General features: G+C 47.0%; 2 protein-coding genes across 7 annotated transcripts in view; both read left to right on the top strand.

Annotated features, from left to right (window-relative positions):
* LIG1 (DNA ligase 1) overlaps positions 1-4858 on the top strand; it is a 63262-nt gene extending 58404 nt beyond the window's left edge. For all 6 annotated transcript variants that reach the window (XM_037819493.1, XM_037819494.1, XM_037819495.1 and 3 more), the window contains 5 exons: positions 265-417; positions 2466-2519; positions 3165-3308; positions 4413-4505; positions 4626-4858. In XM_037819493.1, coding sequence (XP_037675421.1) covers positions 265-417; positions 2466-2519; positions 3165-3308; positions 4413-4505; positions 4626-4700 — 519 coding nt within the window. In that variant the 3' untranslated portion in view covers positions 4701-4858. The remainder of the gene's footprint in view (positions 1-264; positions 418-2465; positions 2520-3164; positions 3309-4412; positions 4506-4625) is intronic.
* A 2035-nt stretch (positions 4859-6893) lies between these two features.
* Positions 6894-16882, top strand: CABP5 (calcium binding protein 5). Its single transcript, XM_037819905.1, has 6 exons — positions 6894-7429; positions 8959-8989; positions 9526-9669; positions 10582-10691; positions 13926-14073; positions 15998-16882. Exons 1-6 carry the CDS (start codon positions 7367-7369, stop codon positions 16021-16023), a joined length of 522 nt encoding a protein of 173 aa, XP_037675833.1. The 5' UTR covers positions 6894-7366; the 3' UTR covers positions 16024-16882.
* Positions 16883-18939: the final 2057 nt, after the last annotated feature.

The raw sequence follows: 18939 nt of genomic DNA on the forward strand, positions 1-18939 counted from the left end.
CCTGAATGAATGGATGAGTGTTCTCGTGCAAAGGAGTGAATGAGTGAACGGAGTAAGGTTTGCCCATTCAACCTTAGTCCTGCCGGCTGTGCCAGTCTCTGTCTCTCTTTCCTGTTAGCTCTTCTTTAAGCCTAGAACCCCTTTCCGTGTCCAGGCTCCTCAGTGTTCCTTCTGGAAGTTCTCCCCAGCCTCACCCCCAGCCCCTTCATGACATGTGACTTGCCTCCAGGGCTGGCCCCTCACGCCCTCCCCTCCTCCTCCCAGCTGAAGAAGGACTACCTGGACAACGTGGGTGACACCCTGGACCTCGTGGTGGTTGGCGCCTACCTGGGCCGGGGGAAGCGGGCCGGCCGCTACGGGGGCTTCCTCCTGGCCTCCTATGACGAGGAGAGTGAGGAGCTGCAGGCCATATGCAAGGTGCTGGGGGCTGGGCCAGCCGCAGAAGCAGGAGGGACGTAGGTTAGACTCTGGGGGGACTTACTGTTGGGCAACCTGGGGAGGGCCTTCATGTTCTCCCTGTGGAGGACTATTGTTTTTCTAGCTTTTACTTTTCTGATTCCATAAGCAACTCTTGCTTAATCTAGAAAAATGGGTTTATATAGAAAGGTGTAAGGAAGCTATGTCGGGAATTGAGTTCAGCTGCAGATAATAGTGGCTTAAGTAAGAGAAGGATTTATTTTTTTCCATCTAATTGAAGGGGGCAGGCAGCTCTAATGTCATCAGACCCAGGCTCCTCTCCCCAGAGTCACTTGTACCATGTGCTCGTGGCCTCATCGTCACACAGTGGCTGCAGGAGTTCCAGCCATCATGGTCATGGTGCTCCAGGTTGCAGAAGGAAGGCCCAAGGAACAAATTCTACTTAAGTCACATTGGCCAGAACTTTGCTCCATGGCCGTCTCCTACCTGCAGGGGAGCCTGGGAAATGTAGTGTTTATTTTCTGTAAAAAAATTTTTAAAGCAATGCACAGTGTTGTATACAACAAATTCAGAGATTTTCCCACAGAAATAGAATAAATATTACCCATAATCTCACTTCCTAGAGGTATCCACGAGTAATGTTTGATGAATGTTCTATTTATATTTTTACAAAGTTGTGATCCTTCTATACATGTAATTTTATTTTTGGCTTTTTTGCCCTATAATTACTTTATTTTAAGTGCCATCATATGCACTTAGGTACTGTAATATGGTAAAAATAATCATTAAAGTGTTTTTACATGCCGTTCAGAACTTTCGTAAACATGACTTTTAATGTCTGCCCAAGTGTTTTTAAGTGGATGTGCCCTAATTTCCTGATCTAGTTCCCTGTATTTGTTGCTTAGGTTGTTGCAGCTTTTGTTCTTATGAATAATGTCATCACTTAACGTACATTAACCCAAGTAATCAGTGCTAGAAATTATTTTATAATTTACAAGTATCTTTGGCCACAAATTCTATCATCATTTTACATTATTTGGAATAGTTTTTTTTAAAGAGCTATTTCCAAAACAAAAGGTGATAAAGTAGATAAGGTCTTCAATACAAATAGGGCTTTTGAGCTGAAATTTCATCTCCATAGTTTGAAGATTCCATCTTGCTACATGATCGCCAGCATTGAATATTATTATGTACTAGTTTCACTATTTTTGTAGGTGTCTTAGTTTGCCAGAGCTGCTGTAACAAAACACCGCAGCCCTGTTGACTGAAACCACAGGAGTGTATTGGCCACGGTTCTGGAGGCTGGATCTGAAGGCAGTGTCTGGGCAGTGCCCTGGGGGCCTGGTGGTGGCCAGTGGACCATACCTTAGTCTCCGCCTCCGTCCGTGGCTGTCTCTTCCCAGCTCCACATCAGCCATTTGTGCCTCTGTCCACATTTTCTCTCCATTTAAGGGCCCTGCTCGTTTTGCCTTAGGGCCCGCCCTGCTGCAGTTTGGCCTGATCTTAACTGATCACATCTTCAAGTATCCTATTTACAAATGGTTCCCCTCCAAGGACCTGCTCAGGACTTGAACATGTCTTGGTGGGAAGCATATTCACCCCATAATGGCAGGCATAGGAAGACTCCTGGCAGGATTAGGATTGGAGATGACAGCAGTCGGTTATTGGGCAGGTGGGATATGGGGAGACCCAGGGAGCGTCTTCCTGAGCCAGGGAGGTGGGGTAGAAGGAACAGAGGCTTCTCCATAAAACAAAAGGTGGTGGAAGCGGGTTGATGGGACGCCTGTCCCTGCCGGCAGAATTCAGGTGACCAGGAGGGTGGTTTCGGTGTCCAGCAAGGGGCTGGCCTGGATGCTCAGCGCCTCCTCTCGTTTCCGTGGATACAGGTTGAGCCAGTAGGTGGGAATTGGCTCATCTGGAAGATGGAGTGGGGTGGGGAGAAGGGTAGGGTGCCCCTGGTCCATGCCGGGGGCTTAGACAGCAGGAGCAGGGCAGAGGTCCTGGGCTGCATCTCTGACCTTTCGTGCCCCCCCCCCCCCCACACACAGCTTGGAACGGGCTTCAGCGACGAAGAGCTGGAGGAGTATTCCCAGAGCCTCCAGGTGAGCAGTAGTGGCTGCCAGGAGCCACGCAGCCATCTCTCCACCTGACAGCTTGTCCTCCGGGCTGGGGCTCTTGGTTTCCATCTGTCCTGGGGCTTAGGGCGGTGGGGTGCGCACAGGTGGGCAGTGGGCAACAGAACTGGCTTTGGAGGCATCCAAACCGGGTCAAGTCCTAGCTGCTGGCTAGTAGCCAGTGACCCTGGATAGGGAGCCCTGTCTCCCCGAGCTCAGTGCCTTGGCCACCCCAGGGGCCGTCAAAGCTGCCTTGGGTGCTGTTGAGGGGTCCCTGAGTCCATCCTCAGAAGGTGCCGGGAAAGCCCTGAGTAAGCAGGAGGGCGCGGTGGCAGGTGCACGGGCGGTGTGGGAGTGGGTCTGTCCTGTGCACTGGTGTCTGCAAGTCCCTACTGGCCTCTGGCCTCCTTGGTTCTCTCTGTCCCCTCTCTGGGTCTTTCTGACTGCCTTTCATTTCTCCCCTTTTCCCATTCTCCCTCACTTCCCTCCAGCTTTTTATTTTAAAGGCTACCTGTATCTCTTTGCCTTTCTCCCAGCCCCATTTTCCCCCTCTGCCCACTCCCCGACCCCAGCTACTGGCCTCAACTCAGAGACCCAACACCCCCTCTTCCCTCTCTCCTGTGCCTGCTGCAGGCCCTGGTGCTGCCCAGCCCACGCTCCTACGTGCGGGCAGGTGGTGCCGTGACCCCTGACTACTGGCTGGAGCCCAGCACCGTGTGGGAGGTGGGGTGTGCGGACCTCACCCTGTCCCCCATCTACCCTGCCGCCCGGGGCCTGGTGAGTCACGTGGAGCAGGGCACAGGGTGGGGAGGGGCCCGCACACAGCTGCTCTGCCTGGGTGGGGATGAAGAAAACGAAATCGCTTTGCATTTTATTTGGGTGTCAGGTAATGGAGTCTACCACCTCTTCTTTTAAGAAAAATTTTCCAGTAGCAAAAAGTAAACAGTGAAATTGCTCCCCTGAACATCGTAATCTCCCCCATTCAGCTCTGAAATCATTTTTGAAAGCACGGTTCTTGTAAGAGCTTAGTGCTCCTCCTGCTGAGCCGTTTGGGTGGACTCTGCAGTTTGCTTTCAGTCGCTTCACTTCCACACCTCCCTCCCGTTTCCGTGGACGCCTGGACTGATGTCTCTCCCGTGGTTCATTCCCCAAGGCTAAGGTGCTCAGTGTCCACCTGGGAAAGACACTCACCCAGTTCACCAGCACCAGGGAAGCTCTTGTCTTTCCCCATCAGAGGAACAGTAGATCTTAGATAAAATGTACTCTTTGAGGTTTCCTCCACTTCTTCAAAGTCTAGCTGCATGACCTTTTCTGATTAACAGTGTACTTCCATTTTTTAAGGGGGGCTGATATTTTTGATCTGATTGTCTTAAGAGGAGCAGAGGTGCTTTCCTTGCCCGTGCCCTGTGAGAGTCGGGGTCCCCGATGCAAGAGCACGGGGGCTGGTGCCTGCCGAGCGCTAATACTGAGCATGTTCCTCGATCGTGGTGACACAAGCATCCCATCTCACAGATGAGGAAACCAGCCCCAGAGCGCCGAGGTCACGTGGCTCCTGAGAGCTGAGAGCTGGGATTTGAACCTGCTCGGTCCAGCTCCAGGGCCCATGCCCTTGACCCTGTGCTGTTCTGCCTCGCAGCCCTCATGATGGTGTAGTAACAGCATCAATGGCAGCTAGCCTAGCGGCGTTTCTTAGGTGCTCACTCTGCGCAGGCCTGGTTCCGAGTGCTTTATTAATTTACTTAATCCTGACAACAGCCCACTGCTTCTCCACGCCATGCGGGTGAGGGAACCGAGGCTGGGGGCGAAGGAGGGAGGAGGAGACTTTGCATAGGGAACTGCACAGCCCAGACCACAGGCGTCTCTGTCACCCTGCACCCCCAGGTGGAGAGCGAGAAGGGGATCTCCCTCCGCTTCCCTCGGTTTATTGGCGTCCGTGAGGACAAGAAGCCAGAGCAGGCCACCACCAGTGCCCAGGTGAGGCCCTCGGAGGAGGGGCGGGGTGCCCCTGGGTGGGCCCGCTGATGGGGGCTCTGGCCTGGAGTGGCTGCTGGTGGGCAGAGAGCTGCTCACTCGCCCCCTGCCCTCTCCCCGCAGGTGGCCGTGATGTACGAGATGCAGAGTCAGATTCAGAACCAGCAGGACTCGGAGTCTGACGTGGAAGATGACTAGGGCCCGTTCTCCCGGAGCCTGGGGTCAGGGAGGAGGAACCAGGGGCCTGCCTCTGGCTTTGAGCATACCTGCTGTGGCAGTCTGTGTGGGTTTTGTGATTCAGGTGTGTACAGGGGTGTGGGGGTCTGGTTTAAACTGGGGTTGGGGATTCATTTGAACACTTTTTTCAATAAATAATTACTTAACTTCTGTGTCAGTCTGTGCTGGGCCCTGAGGAGAGCTCACACTTCTAAGGTGTATATGAGTGTGCTCCAGACTGTCCCATTGAGCCTTCTGCAGTGATGGAAATGTTCTCTCTGCACTGTGCAGTACGAGAGCCACCAGCTCAGTGGTTGTTGAGCCCCTAAAATGTGGCCAGTGCAGTCTGGGGCCTGAATATTTAACTTACTTTTAATTTAAACAGCCACGTGTGACTAGTGGCTATTGTATTGGATGTCAGGGGCCTCAACTCTCTGTACACCTCCCAGCAGCCCTCCCCGGTGGCTGCTGCCCTGAGTCCCATTTCCCAGGTGACGACAGGCAGTCTGGCTCGCACCCTGCTACCCCCGGGCCTTGCGGCCTTGGTTGTATTTCCAGCCAGGCCCAAGCATGACCTCAGAATCCTCAGCGGTTCTCCGGATGTAACGCCATGAGAGCAGGCAGTAGCCGTACCCGCTCTCCTCATGGCTCTCCTTACACCCACCCCAGAACGATGCCTGGCCCACAGCAGGTGCCCATTGAGTCATGGCTCAGTGTCCGGCTCCTGGACTGTGAGGTGAAACCTGGGGCACCTCCACTGGTTGGCCCCCAACATCCCTTCATCCTGCTTCCTTCTGAAGTCATCCCTGAGTATTCATGTCCCCTCCTCCATGTGCTTCAGGGAAGCAGACCCCTGCCCACGGTGTGAACGGAGAGTCCAAGCCAGTCCTGGGGGCCCCATCCAGCTTGCCACTGGGTGGCTTGGACACGGGCATGAGCTGAAACTTTGGCCAATGAAATGCAACGGGAAGTCTGTCGGGTTTAAGGGGAGGGGGCTTCTGGAAAAGCTGTCCTTCTGAGTTATAGGAAGAACTGGGCCTGTGCATCTTCCCCTGGATCTGCAGTGGCCCTCGGGCAACCAGCTGGGGGGAGGAAGAACCAGAAGTGGGCAGGCAAGCCGGCAGGACAGGGTCATGCACCCACTCTGCTGCCAGGCTTCTTGGTGTGTGAAAAAGTGGGACCCTTTGTAGGGAAACAGCTCTTTGGGTCTTCTGTTACCTGCAGGGGAAGGTGTCCATCTCAGCTATCAGGTAGGGATTATGTTAGGGAAATGTCCCTAATATGTATTTGAGGACCTCTTGTCCCCTAGAATTCTGGGTGTGAAGGAGCAAAGATGTTAAAGAACACACACAGACACACACAAAGAACCATGGGACACAACTGGACATAAAGCAAAATGCAGTTTGAATCACGACTTTTAGTCTCTGCTTCACAAAACCAGCCACCAGGTTTCTGAGGTGCGCAAAGTATGCACATGTGTTGTAAATCAACATCGTTTCTGCCAGTGTACTTGGATAAACCCAAAGCCCCTGCCTTAGCCTCCCTGTTTCCATGTAACTAAAGCGGATTTCCTTCTTGAAAGGAGACAACATTTCTAACTTCATGTTTTCTCTTTTCATAGAGGGGCTTAACGTGTTTTTCTTTCCAGCCTGAAAAGACTCAGTGTTGGCGAGGATTAGCACCCTGAACCTCCAGAGGTTGTGCAGCAGCCTTGTGTGTTGCTGCCCGGGGACTCCAGCTAGAGGAAACCTTGGAGGCGGAAGGAATGCCTTCTCCCATTTTTGAGGGGAGCCAGGTTGCCCACAACGGGGTGTAGCCTGCTGTGGCTGCTTCAAATTCCAGGGATTGCACCATAAAGGGTGAAGCTTCAGCAAGTCCATTGGGCTCCCAATCCAAAAAGACGGTTCTCTGGTGCAGCCACTTTGGAAGACAGTTTGGCAATTTCTCACAAAGCTAAGCAGTTTTACCGTAGGATCCAGCAGTCACACTTCCAGGTATTTATCCAAATGAGTTGAAAACATGTCTGAGCAAACACCTGCACACAAATGTTTATAGCAGCTTTATTCATAATTTCCCCAAACTGGAAGCAACCAAGATGTCCTTCGATAGGTGAATGGATAAACAAACTGTTGTACATCCACACAATGGAATATTATTCAGCCGTAAAAAGAAATGAGCCATCAAGCCATGAGAAGACATGGAGGAACCTCAAATGCTAAGTGGAAGAAGCCAGTCTGGGAAGGTTATAAACAGTATGATTCTAACTATATGACATTCTGGAAAAGGCAAAACCATAGAGAAAGCAAAAAGAAAATCGAGCAAGAGGATGCTCCTCTCTAGTCCCAATTTTTGAGACTATCTTTCCAATCCTTCCTGGGGATGGGAGGTCCGAGCCTGACACTGGCTTTCCCCTCCTGTCTCACTCCAGCCAGATGGGGAGGCAGGAGCAGCTCTGGTCCCTCCCCAACCCGGGTAGGGATTTCCAACCCAGCTGTCACAGCTCTAAGAAGCAGACTGAGGGAGAGGCCATCAGAAGCAGGGAGAGTTGGCAAAAGGAGTAACAGAGAAGACCAGGAGGCCAAGATATCAACAGGAAGGAGGGAGAACCATCTTGGGTTGGTGCCTGGTGAGCCCTGACTGTTCCCTCCATGCAGTTTCCCATGGGCCCTGCCTGCATCTTCTTGAGAAAAGGCATCGCTGAGAAACAGCGGGTGAGGTGGGGGGCGATGAGGAAGGGTGAGGGGCAGGAAAGGGGAGCTGGGGCTGGGGAAAAAGAAGGGGAAGGACGGAAGGGGACATGGGTGCAACGGAATTAAGGGTACAGGTGGGGAGGGCATGAACTGAGCAGGGAGAATTCCAGGGAACACAATGGGGACATGTGGGCTACGGTGAAGTCAGAAGTAAAAAAGAGAGGAAGGGGAAGAAAAATAAAAATAAAAGAGGGACTGGGATGATGTCATTTTTGATCATTCTTTTTATGGACATACATTGTAATGATGACTCAAATACCAATAGCTGTCAATTATTAAGTCACTGCATTGTGATCAGCTGTACAGAGGGCTTTGTGTTCCTGGTGTAATTTAATTCTCAGGACAACTCATGAGGTCGGTGATACTTTTGCTCCCATTTACAGGTGAGAAAACAGGCTGTGATTGTGAAGTTCCTTGCCTTAAGGTTACACAATTAGTATGTGTCAGGGTCAGGTCTGTTTGACTCTAATGGGTGTGCTTTTAATCATTAGGTTTTGATATGAGAAAAAGAGAGGAAGGGAGATTGTGAGGAAGGAGATAAGAAAGAGGAGCTGGGGAAAACCTCAAGGGCTGAAAAATAAAGGGAGAATAGAGATGCAACAGGCCAGAGGTTGGGGACATTTCCCAGGTGGCATGCCATGTATGAAAACCTGACGGTCCAGGTATGTCTAGGAAGGGTGGGAGCTGTGGCGATGGAAATTCTCAGTGGTTGTAGGAATTGATTGTGTCAGCCCTGAGCATCTTGAATGCCATTGAACATTGTCTGCATGCAATCGGATTCTACGCCTTGTAAGAAAGGACGGAGGTCGGTGGAAAAAGTCAGTGGGGTATAGTGGAAAGAATTCTGACCTGGGCGTTGGGAGCCGTGAATTTAAATCCCAGGGCTCGCTTGACTTGGTACACGACCTTGAGGGGGTAGTTGAATGTCCCTGCCTTGGGAGGAGATCTGCCACTTACGACCTGTGTGACCTGCGGCAGCTTCATTAATCTGTCCGTCCCTTTGCTTCCTTATCGGTAAATGGGAAGGATATTTGGATCTACCACATAGAGATGTTCTGAGGATTAAATAAAATAATTGGAAATGACCTGGCACAGAATAAACACTGAACATGTTGGCTGTGACCACCTCTTCTTTTCTTCATCTGGAAGATGAAGGAATTGGGCTTGATGGCCTCTAAGAACCGTTTCATCACACCCCGATGTTGTTTGGGTTGTCTGTTTGGGAAAGGCAGAAAGAGAGAAGTGAGACTCTAGGACTGGGGAGAGGAAGTGAGAAGGGGTGGGAAAGAGGGCGAGAAGCATAGAGCCATGGAATGGGAGTTAGGAGATGGAAGACAGAAGATGAGAGGGGTGGAAGGGAGCCAGAATGGGAAGAGAAGCAGGAAATGGTGAGGAGTAGCTTGAGAGAAAGAGGATCCATGTTTGGAGAAGCTGGGTGTTAGATTCCTGACTCTCTCTCCAAATTCCCTCTCCACTGCATTTCTTTCCAGGAAAGACCACTGGGACAAGATGAGATTGAAGGTAACACCCTCTCCCCAAAATTCCCCGACACAACCATCCACCCACTTACCCTCCCACTTGTCCCTTGTGCATTTCAGTGTAAATCCCTTCACCTGAAAAAGTTAAGTCTCTCTCCTTCCCACTCAACTGTGATTTTAAGGAACTCTTTCTTGAGGCTAAGCACTTCCTAAAGAAATTAGAGACACCCCCATCCCCAAGGGTCTCAGAGACCCAGGAGAGATACGCCATTTTTAGGAAGAATTAAAAAATGTTGAGTTTTCTATTAGTAATTTGGAGCTTCTGCATAATGTTACCCAAGAGTTTGAAGGGTTTCAGTGCCATCATTTGGTCTCAGGAAGCTTTCCTCTCATTAACACATTCCATACATCACTCCCTTTTGAAAAATTTTTTTAAATGCTTTCTCTTCTGAGGAGCTTCTAGTCAGTGCCTCACTGATCGTTTCAAGGGATGTGATCCTTCCCTGTTGTTCCAAGGGAGGGCACTTCTCCCCAAGGATTGTTCCAAGTTCCCAAAAGATCTTCTGTCTTACCTTTCAGAGCTCCGGGAAGCATTTCTTGAGTTTGACAAGGACCGAGATGGGTTCATCTCTTGTAAGGATCTGGGGAATCTCATGAGGACGATGGGTTACATGCCCACAGAGATGGAGCTGACTGAGCTGGGCCAGCAAATCCGCATGAACTGTGAGGCCGGGCTGTAGGAAGCATGACTGGGGTGAGGGGAGAATTAAGCGGGGGGTAGGGGGGGGGGTGTTGAATCAAGAAGGCTGTGAAGATTGAGAGTAGAATTGGCGATAGGGAAGAGGGAAAATGGGGCTGTAAGTCTGGATAAGGAAGAAACGGTTCAGAATATACTTAGGGAGGCAGCATTTTGAAGTGGTTAAAAGGATGATATTCAGAGACAGATTTCAGTTCAAGTCCCAGTATTAATTACTAATTGTGGTCATTTTGAAATGTGGAGTTGCCTCGCACTCTTGATTCTCCGCTTCCTCATCTGTCAAGTGAGGCAGATAAAAGCTTTGCCTCCAGTAAAGCTTATTAAATGTAAGTTGTTACTGTTAACACTAAGATTCATCAGTAGGATGCAAGATTGGAGCTGCATTTGATGTTGGAAACAGAATTGGAGTTGGAGCTATTGTTGGGGAATAGTGCTTAAAAAATAGCAAAACAAGGATTTTTAGACAGAGAGCACAGTTGATTTTGAGATCAAGGCTGGGTTAAAAATTGCCGTCAACTTTGCTTCTGGGCATGTAACTGAGTAAACAAGGTTTGATTTAAGGACATGGTAGTATTCGTATCTGGATGAGAATATGCTCATTTAATTCATAGCGCCCTTCTACAGAACTACAGATGAGAGGACAGAACCTTAACCAATTGAGAGATTTCCCCAAGGTCACATGGACAGTTTTCTTCCACCATACCGCAGACTGTCCACCCCTGTTCAGATTAGAGGGGCACGGAAGAAGATCAGAGAATGCTCTTAGAAGGCAGGGAGGTGGGAGCAGATGAATTTCTTGAACAGATTTGAAGGGCAATGGGAGGTGATGGAAGGTTGGGGCACAGTAAGCCCCACTTATCCTGCTCTTCTTTCCTCAGTGGGTGGCCGGGTAGACTTTGACGACTTTGTGGAGCTGATGACCCCCAAATTGCTTGCAGAAACGGCTGGGATGATTGGGGTCCAGGAGATGCGAGATGCCTTCAAGGAGGTGAGTTAGGAGTTTCATGGAGCTGGAGGTGGTTGAGAGAAACCCCAGAAGTCCTGATTACTCTCCACATGGACAAGGAACCACCCAAACCAAAAGCCATGGTGGAATCGAAAGGGAAGGGAAGTCACATAGTTCAAGCACTTGCAATGGATCAGGCCCTTAAAGATTTTATCTAATTTAATCCTCACGAATAGCATTAGGAGTAAGTAGTTATTTGCACCAATTATATAGAGGAGGAAACTGAAGCTCATAGAAATTGCAAATCTTATCCAAGTTCCTACAGTCTCCAAAACAGATGTGAGGGACTGTAATTATAGTGCAGGTGATAGGAAGAAGGAATCCAGGAATTTGAGAGCCCAGAAAGGGCCTCAAGAGATTATCTGGTTTAAGCCACTTGCACAAATGCCAAGAAATGAGCCCCAGGGAGAGTAGGGTACTTGCTGAAGCATTATGATCTGCTGATAAAGTCCTGTCCTCATTCAAAGAGGTTCCAGTGACACAACTGGATATATGTATAAAGGGGGAAGAGAGATGATGGAGAGAAAAATAAAGAATAGTATGGTATTTTGAGGCTAAGACTTTGGAGCCTGGCAAACATGGGTTCAACTCCCAGATCTCCACCTACTAGTGGTGTGATTTTCTCTCCCAGCTTCATGTAAAGATCTAGAGCTGCACTGTCCAATAGAACTTTCTGCAATGATGAAAATGCCCCATCCAATATGGTAGCTGCTAGCCACCTGTGGCTGCTGAACCCTTGAAATGTGGCTAGTGCAATTAAATTTTAATTTCAATTAATTTAGCTTTAAATTTAAAAACCAAATACTCAATTCAGTTATGGGAAAACCTTTGTTTGGGGCAACTTGAGTAGGTGAATCTACTTTTTCAACTGTAAATTTTATGAAATCTAAACACAGATCAAGTAATTTTTATGCATCTTTTGATAGTGAACTTTAACATATATACATAACAGTGATAACTTTCCAAGTACAATTTAATAAGCAGTTAGCAAATTTCAAAGAATGTTATGGGTTACAGTTCCACAATTTCAGTTATTTCCATTATTGTACAATATAACATATATACTGAAAGGTGTTAACTTTCAAAGTACAGCTCAACAAGCAGTTATATAGGTAATTTCAAAACCTGTTATGGGTTACAGTTCCAGTTTCAGTTCTTTCCTTATTGTGAAATACAGGATATATACAGAAAGGTGATAACTTTCAAAGCACAATTCAACGAATAGCTATAGGGCAAATTTCAAAGAATGTTATAGTTACAGTTCCCCCATTTCAGTTACTTCCTTCTAGCTACTCTAATACTCTAGCATCTAAAAATATATATATTTATATAAAATTTCAGTTTTCATAATCCTGTCTTGTCTGTTGCTACCCCTTCCTCTCACTTAATCACTTTCTCAATCTTCAGGGGTAGATTAAGTATTTTTTATAATAATTTAGTCTGAATTGAGAAGTATTGAAAGTAGAAAATACATACTGTATTTCATAAGAGTTAGTAGACTTATATTAAAAGAATGCAAGATAGCTCATTAATAATGTTTAAATTGATTACATGCTGGAATTATATTTTGGATATATTGGGTAAAATTAGATTATTAAGATTAATTTCACCTGTTCTTTTCATCTTCTTTTTCCTGTTAAAAGTATTGAGTCTCTAATTCGGGCCTAGTAGCTCCACTTGCCTTTTTTTAAAATTTTAATGTGGCCATATATATATATATATATATATATATATATATATATATATATAACATATATATAAAATATAAAAGTTGTCATTTTAACCATTTTAACCATATGATTCAGTAGCATTGATTACATTTACAATGTTGAGTTCCCATCCTCACTATCCATTACCAAAATTTTTTCGTCATCCCAAACAAAAACTACCCATTCCCTCCTCCCTCTGACCCCTGGTAATCTCTAATATTCTTTCTGTTGTTATGCATTTGCTTATTCTAGATATTTCATATAAATGGAATCATACAATATTTGTCCTTTTATGTATGATTTATTTCATTAAACATGATGTCTTCAAGATTCTTCCGTGTTGCAGCATATATCAAAACTTTGTTCCTTTTTAAGGCTGAATAATATTCCGTTGTATGGTTCTACCACCTTGTATTTATCTGTTCATCTGTCAGTGGACACTTGGGTTGTTTCTACCTTTTGACTGTTGGGAATAACGCTGCTGTGAACGTTGGTGTGCAAGTGTCTGTCTGATCTCCATTTCCAGTTCTTTTGGCTGTAACCCTAGGAGGAGTTGCCAGGTCACATGGGGCTCACATTTTATTTCTACCGGACTGTACCATCCTAGGAGAATCATATTCCAGACAGAGGAAGTAGCAAGTGCTATAAGGCCAGAGGAGTCTGGCATATTTGAGGAAAAGCAAGAAGCCTGGAGTAGTTGGAGTGGCAGGAGCTGAAGGGAGAGTAAATGGCATGAAATAAATAAGGTCTCAGAGTTGTCAAAGGCAGGATCAAGTCACGTAGTGGGTTGTGTGACATGGAAAGGGGTAAGGATTTTATTCTAAGTGGGTGAATTTTAAGCAGAAGAGTGACCACAGTAGGACCACAGTGGAAGCCAGAAAACCAGATGGGGGGCTGCTGCAGTGATCCAAGCAAGAGAGGATTGTGGCTTGAGCCCATGAGCCTTGGTGGAAGTAGAGAAGGGCACTTGGTTTCCCAACATGTTTGGAGATAGAATGTGCTAGACTTACTGATAGATTGATTAAGGGCATGCAGCAAAGAGGTTTGTACATAATTCATCAATTCAACAAATATTCATCTATACCACATGGAAGGATATATAATACCTACCACGTGGAAGGCAATGTTCTTGGGACTGAGCAGGGAGCAGTGAACCAGACGGTCAAAAATACCAGCCCATAGAAGGACGAATATTGTATGATTTCACTTACATGATATATCTAAAAATAGCAAATTCATAGAGACAGAAAGTAGATTAGCGGTACCAAGGGATGGGGGCAGGGTGAGAGAGAGGGAGTTGTTGCTTGGTTAGTATTTGTAAATTTTGGAAAATTTTAAATAAAATTAAAAAACTGTATACCTGCCCTTGCAGAGCTGACGTTCTAATGGATGATGTTCCCAGAGCTTGTAGTTTAGTTCTTGACTCACAGTAAGTGATCAGTCAACACTGGCTATTATTATTGTCATATCATTGTTATTAATGTTATCCTCCTCTGCTTCTATTCAGTTTGACACCAATGGAGATGGGGAGATCACACTGGGGGAGTTGCAGCAGGCCATGCAGAGACTTCTGGGAGAAAGGATCACCCCCCAGGAAATCTCCGAGGTTGTCCGGGAGGCCGACGTCAACGGAGATGGCACCGTTGACTTTGAAGGTGATGTTATGTGGGGGCCTCACAATGTCACCTCCAGTTCCCCATGTGATTTTCCTGGCCGGCCATCCCTTTTCAGCTTCCCCCAATTTGACACTGGTGAGGGGTGGTAGGTTCTGGAAGCACAAGTTCCATCCCTTTCTGCCCACATCATTCCAAGGAGCTCAGTCATTCTCTTCCCTTCTTGCTTTTGCACGAGTCTGCTCCTTGGAACTCTCTGTCCACCTGGCCAGTTCCCACTCACACATTCCGGACTCTTTCCCACCTCTCCCATCTCTTTCTTGTCCACTGGGTGCCCCTATTGTGGGAACAGAATGTCCCGTCAGAAGGATGGTGCACTGGTTAGATGCAGGGACTCTGGATTCAGATTCGGGTTCAGATGCATAACAGTCTCTTATTACGTGTCTTTAATTTAGTCATTTACTCTCTTTAAGTATCAGTTTTCACATCTGCAAAATGAGGGTGACAGTGACATCCTTCTTCCAAGGCTTTGGAGAAAACCAAAAGAAAACATGCACCACGTGCCACCGTTTTTATCGCCCCCTCTCTGCTTTTGCTCATGTAGCTGCTTGGCCTGGAGGACCTTTCTCCTGCCCCCTGCCCAACTCTTTGCTGTTCTCCTGGCAGGTGCCTCCCACCCCCCTTACCTACAACATTCCATGCATGCCTATTTAATATTGATGCAAGACATCACAATAGTTTATATTGGTTTAGTGCCTGTTTGTTTCCTTCTGAGGACGTGAACAAAGTCATCCTCTCTCCAATAACTAACACAGAGCTAACACATACGTATTGAATAGTTGAATAAATGAAGTAGGTTGGAGTCTTGTATGGTTAGGAGTCGGGATAATTGTTGGGGGAGGCATGAGTAGGGCATGTCAAGTTTATTGTAGTATTCTCTGGTTCAAAAATCTCAACATCTAACTGTTGCCTATAGGCCAAAGTCCACAAATTCTTAGTCCTTCCATGATCTGACCCCAAACAACCAGCCTTTTATCTTCTACAACCACTCTCCGTTCATTTATGCTCTGGTGCAAACTCGGTCCCTGTCCTGTTTTCCCTAGCCTCTGTTATTCTGCCCCCGATGTTCCTTCCACTTGCCACAGCTTTGCCCTGTCATCTCCACATGTCCACATCTTATCTCACACTAATGCAACCTCTGCTCACAAGCTTTCCTTCATCTTTAGCTGGATGTATTTCTCCCAGCTATGAACTCTTACAGAAGTTTTTCTGTTCCTCTCTAAAGGAAGTTACAAACTTCCCACAAAACTTCCTGTATTGAGTTGTGTTTGCTTCCAAAGCTGCGAAATCTTGGAGGTCAGTGCAGCATGGTCGCTGAGCCGTCACCACCCCGGCACCAGCTCTACCCAGTGCAGATGCTTAGTAGATGTTTGTTGAATGGCTGCTGGATGTGGTCAGGCTCAGGCGCACAATTGGCATCGATGAACTTCTGGAAGAGGCTGGGGTGGAGTAGGGAGCTAGATCCTCAGGCCAACTATAGACAAGAGAAGGACAGACTGACCTCAAGATCTGGGTGGGGCCAGTAAATTCATCTGGCTGTCAGTCATAGCAAAATCATGTCTTCATTCAGGAAGTGCCATCCACTGTCTATGTTGTTTAACCTTGCCAGCCTCAGTTTCCATATCTGTAAAATGGCACTTACCCCTCCAGGATAGTTGAAAAGATGAAACAAGACATTCATAATTACTATTTATTGAACCCTTGATATGCCTTATAAGCATCATCTCATTTAACCATTTCACAAACCGATTAAGCAATCCTATGACTCCCATTTTATAGATGAAGAAATTGAGGCTTGGAGGATTTAAGTAATTTCCTAAAGATCAACCTGGCAAATAGTAAGGGTTCAGAAAATAACGTTAGCTGTTCTTAAGATACATGTCTCACCGGGGACTTTTCTTTGCAGAGTTTGTGAGGATGATGTCTCGTTGACGAGGCTCGGAAATGCTGTCACTCTCCACCTGGTACAGCTCGGATCAAGGACTCGTGGAGCGTGGACAGGGAGGGGTGTGTGGTGACTGGCTGTGCAGCAGTACGGATCGAGGTTAGACTGCAAATCCAGCCTTACCTGCTTTGGTGGTGGTGCTGGGGCATCTATAGAACTAGAAGAAGCAGCAAGAGTTTTAAATGAGAGTATGAATGGTACTGAGGTCCATTTACCACTCCAAGAATTCCAAAGGTTAATAATAATGTCTTTTTACGTCACATAATCCTAAGTACCAATGAGTCTTTCTCCCAGCCTCCTGGTTAAAATGTTCTTCTCTCTCCTTTTACACTGTCAGGCAGTTCAGCCCAGTCTACCCATCCTCCTTCCTGCTTCAAATTCCCTGAGTTTCTCCCTCCCAGAGAGAAAGAGGCAGATCAGTCAGTGGGCTAGAAATAAGGTCTGTGCTCAGGCTGGGGTTGGAAATGGTTGATTAAAATGGCACTCACAGTGAGCTTTCTTAATTTCCTAGAAGCACAGTCTGTTTTCCTCTTTCTGGCCTCCCTCTCTTTGTGTAAATCACAAATCTAGATTAAAGGCTTATGGTAAGCTCATCCCTGGGGGAATTAATCTCCCATGAAATGTCATGATACAAGGAGAGAAAGGACAGGATACTTGAAATCCCCAGCTCAGCCAGCTGCTGTGGAGCCATTCTGGAAAGCCCACTGCCTCTGCGCGCTTCAGTTCGATGGGAAGTCTCTTTCACCCCCACCCTCTCGGCACTGCCCTGTGCTGTAAAATGGAAACAGTGTTTGCCTCACTTCCACTGGAGAACAGGGTGCTTCAGCCATGCAGGGGTCCTCAAAATAAAGAATTCGTTTCCTGTGTTCCTCTGAGTTTCTCTTGCTTTGAAATCCATTAAGTAGATTTACTAGAATGATCATCTGGTTCAATAGCCTCGTTTCGTAAAATTTTAATTTTAATTTTAAAAATAGGAACCAGAATAATGTATTTCCTAACCTCCTACCGGGGGCCACTCCCTTTTTGCCATTCTTCACTATCCTAAGACATTTTAGTTTTACGTCCTGTACCCTTCATTCCTTCCTTCTTTGTTTCCTTCATTCTTTCCTTCCTTCCGTCTCCATTTATTCTACAGAAATGTAATAAGTTCTTGCCATATGCAGAACTTTTCCAGGTATGGGACCATAGCAGGGAACAAAAAAACCTGAGAAAATCCCAGACCTCAGAAAGTTACATTATAATAGGAGGGTGCAGACACAGAACAAAATAAATGAGTAAATATGATTGCATTTTAGAGGGTGATGGGTGCTATGCAGGAAAATAAAGCAGGGAAGGGTTTAGGGAGTTCTGGGAGTGCGAAGGGTGTTGCCATTTTATATCAGGAAGTCTCTGGGCTCAGCCAGCACATCTGGGGGGGAGAGAATTTCAGACACAGGCGGGAGCCAGTGCGACGGCACAGAGCAGGAAGGCGCCTGGCGTGTTAGGGGGAGAGCAGGAGACCAGGCGCGGGAGAGACGGGGAAGAGGCCGAGAGGAACAGGGAAGTTCTGCAATGCTGGAGGAGTTCTGCCTCCAGCCCTCCATTCTGACAGCCACCAGTCATGTGTAGCCATTGAGCCCTGAAATGTGGGGAGGCCGAGAAACTGAATTTTGTTTTGCTTTATTTTTATTAAATTAATACAATTTTTAATTAATTAATAAATTAGTTCTTTGATAATTTTATTAATTCATTAAGTTAGGTTTAAATTTAAATCACATCACGTGGCCAGTGGTTACTGTATTGGACAGTGTGGATCTGTGCTGTAAGCCTGGAGCTGTTCTGCGTTCTGGAGATAGCCCAGCGATGAAGTATTCAGCTTCTTGGAGCTTACATTCCAGTGGGAGGAGAGAATAAAAAATGATCACTTAAGAGAAGTTCAACTATGGATGAATACTTTGAGGAAAATGAAGTGGGGTGAACTTGGGGAAGGGGCAAGGGTGGCCTAATTAGATAGAATGATCCAAAAGGGCATCTCTTAAAGAGGAGGTGTCTCCAATTGTGTTCCCCAGGGTTCCTCTTCTTTCTGAGATTGTAGACTCCGTGGGTGTCTTTGGTATCGACACCCACTGGAGGAAAGGGAATGAGGACTGGGCAGCAGGATAAGCCTGCAGGGCAGGCTCAACAACTTCATCTGAGCCCACGAGGAGCTCTGAGCATGGAGCCCTTCCCAGATGTCTCACTTGGGTTTAAATGGCCTCTCAATGTGACCTTGGTCTGTCCTTGGATTGTGGGCGTCCCTGGGAAGGGCATGTCTTAGGGTGAAGGAGGCCACCCAGCAGCTGAGGCCGTCTCCAATGGGGCTGACAGAGCTGGGCAACAAGTCTTTTCTCAAAGAAGGATCTGGACAGCATGTCTCTGTCTCCCTCTTGAAGACTGAATGAAGTGAGGAGGTGAGCTGCAAGAGGGGCAAGAGAATTCCAGGGTGAAAGCAGAGGCACAGACAGAAGCTGCACTGAGCTTGGTGTTCAAGGAATAAATCAGGGCTTGAGGGGAATGAGTGAGGGGGACAGCGGGAGAGTCGACGAGGGAAAGGCTTTCAACAAGGCAGGAGGACACAGGGTCTGGGAACAGGAGAACTATGCTTACTATGGTGTTTCTGTAGATTGTTGAGTGGGGATTTGTCCCTCGCTGCCCGTGAGCCAAGGTAAAATGGTCTTCCATTAAATCTGTAGGCTTTTTTGCATATCTGTGCAACAGTATCATTTTAATTTGATATTCAGACTGGTACAGAAGGAGGCTGAACAGTTAAATCTGTCCCTGATATCTAGGTGTATTGAGGGATGGTGGAGCAGGAGCTCAGTGTATTTCATTTAGATTAAAAAGGACATGTGCTTGCAACTGGGCTCAGAGGGAAGCAGGTTCTG

This window comes from Choloepus didactylus, chromosome 27 (genome assembly GCF_015220235.1).
Source record: "Choloepus didactylus isolate mChoDid1 chromosome 27, mChoDid1.pri, whole genome shotgun sequence".
NCBI classification, from domain to species: Eukaryota; Metazoa; Chordata; class Mammalia; order Pilosa; family Megalonychidae; genus Choloepus; species Choloepus didactylus.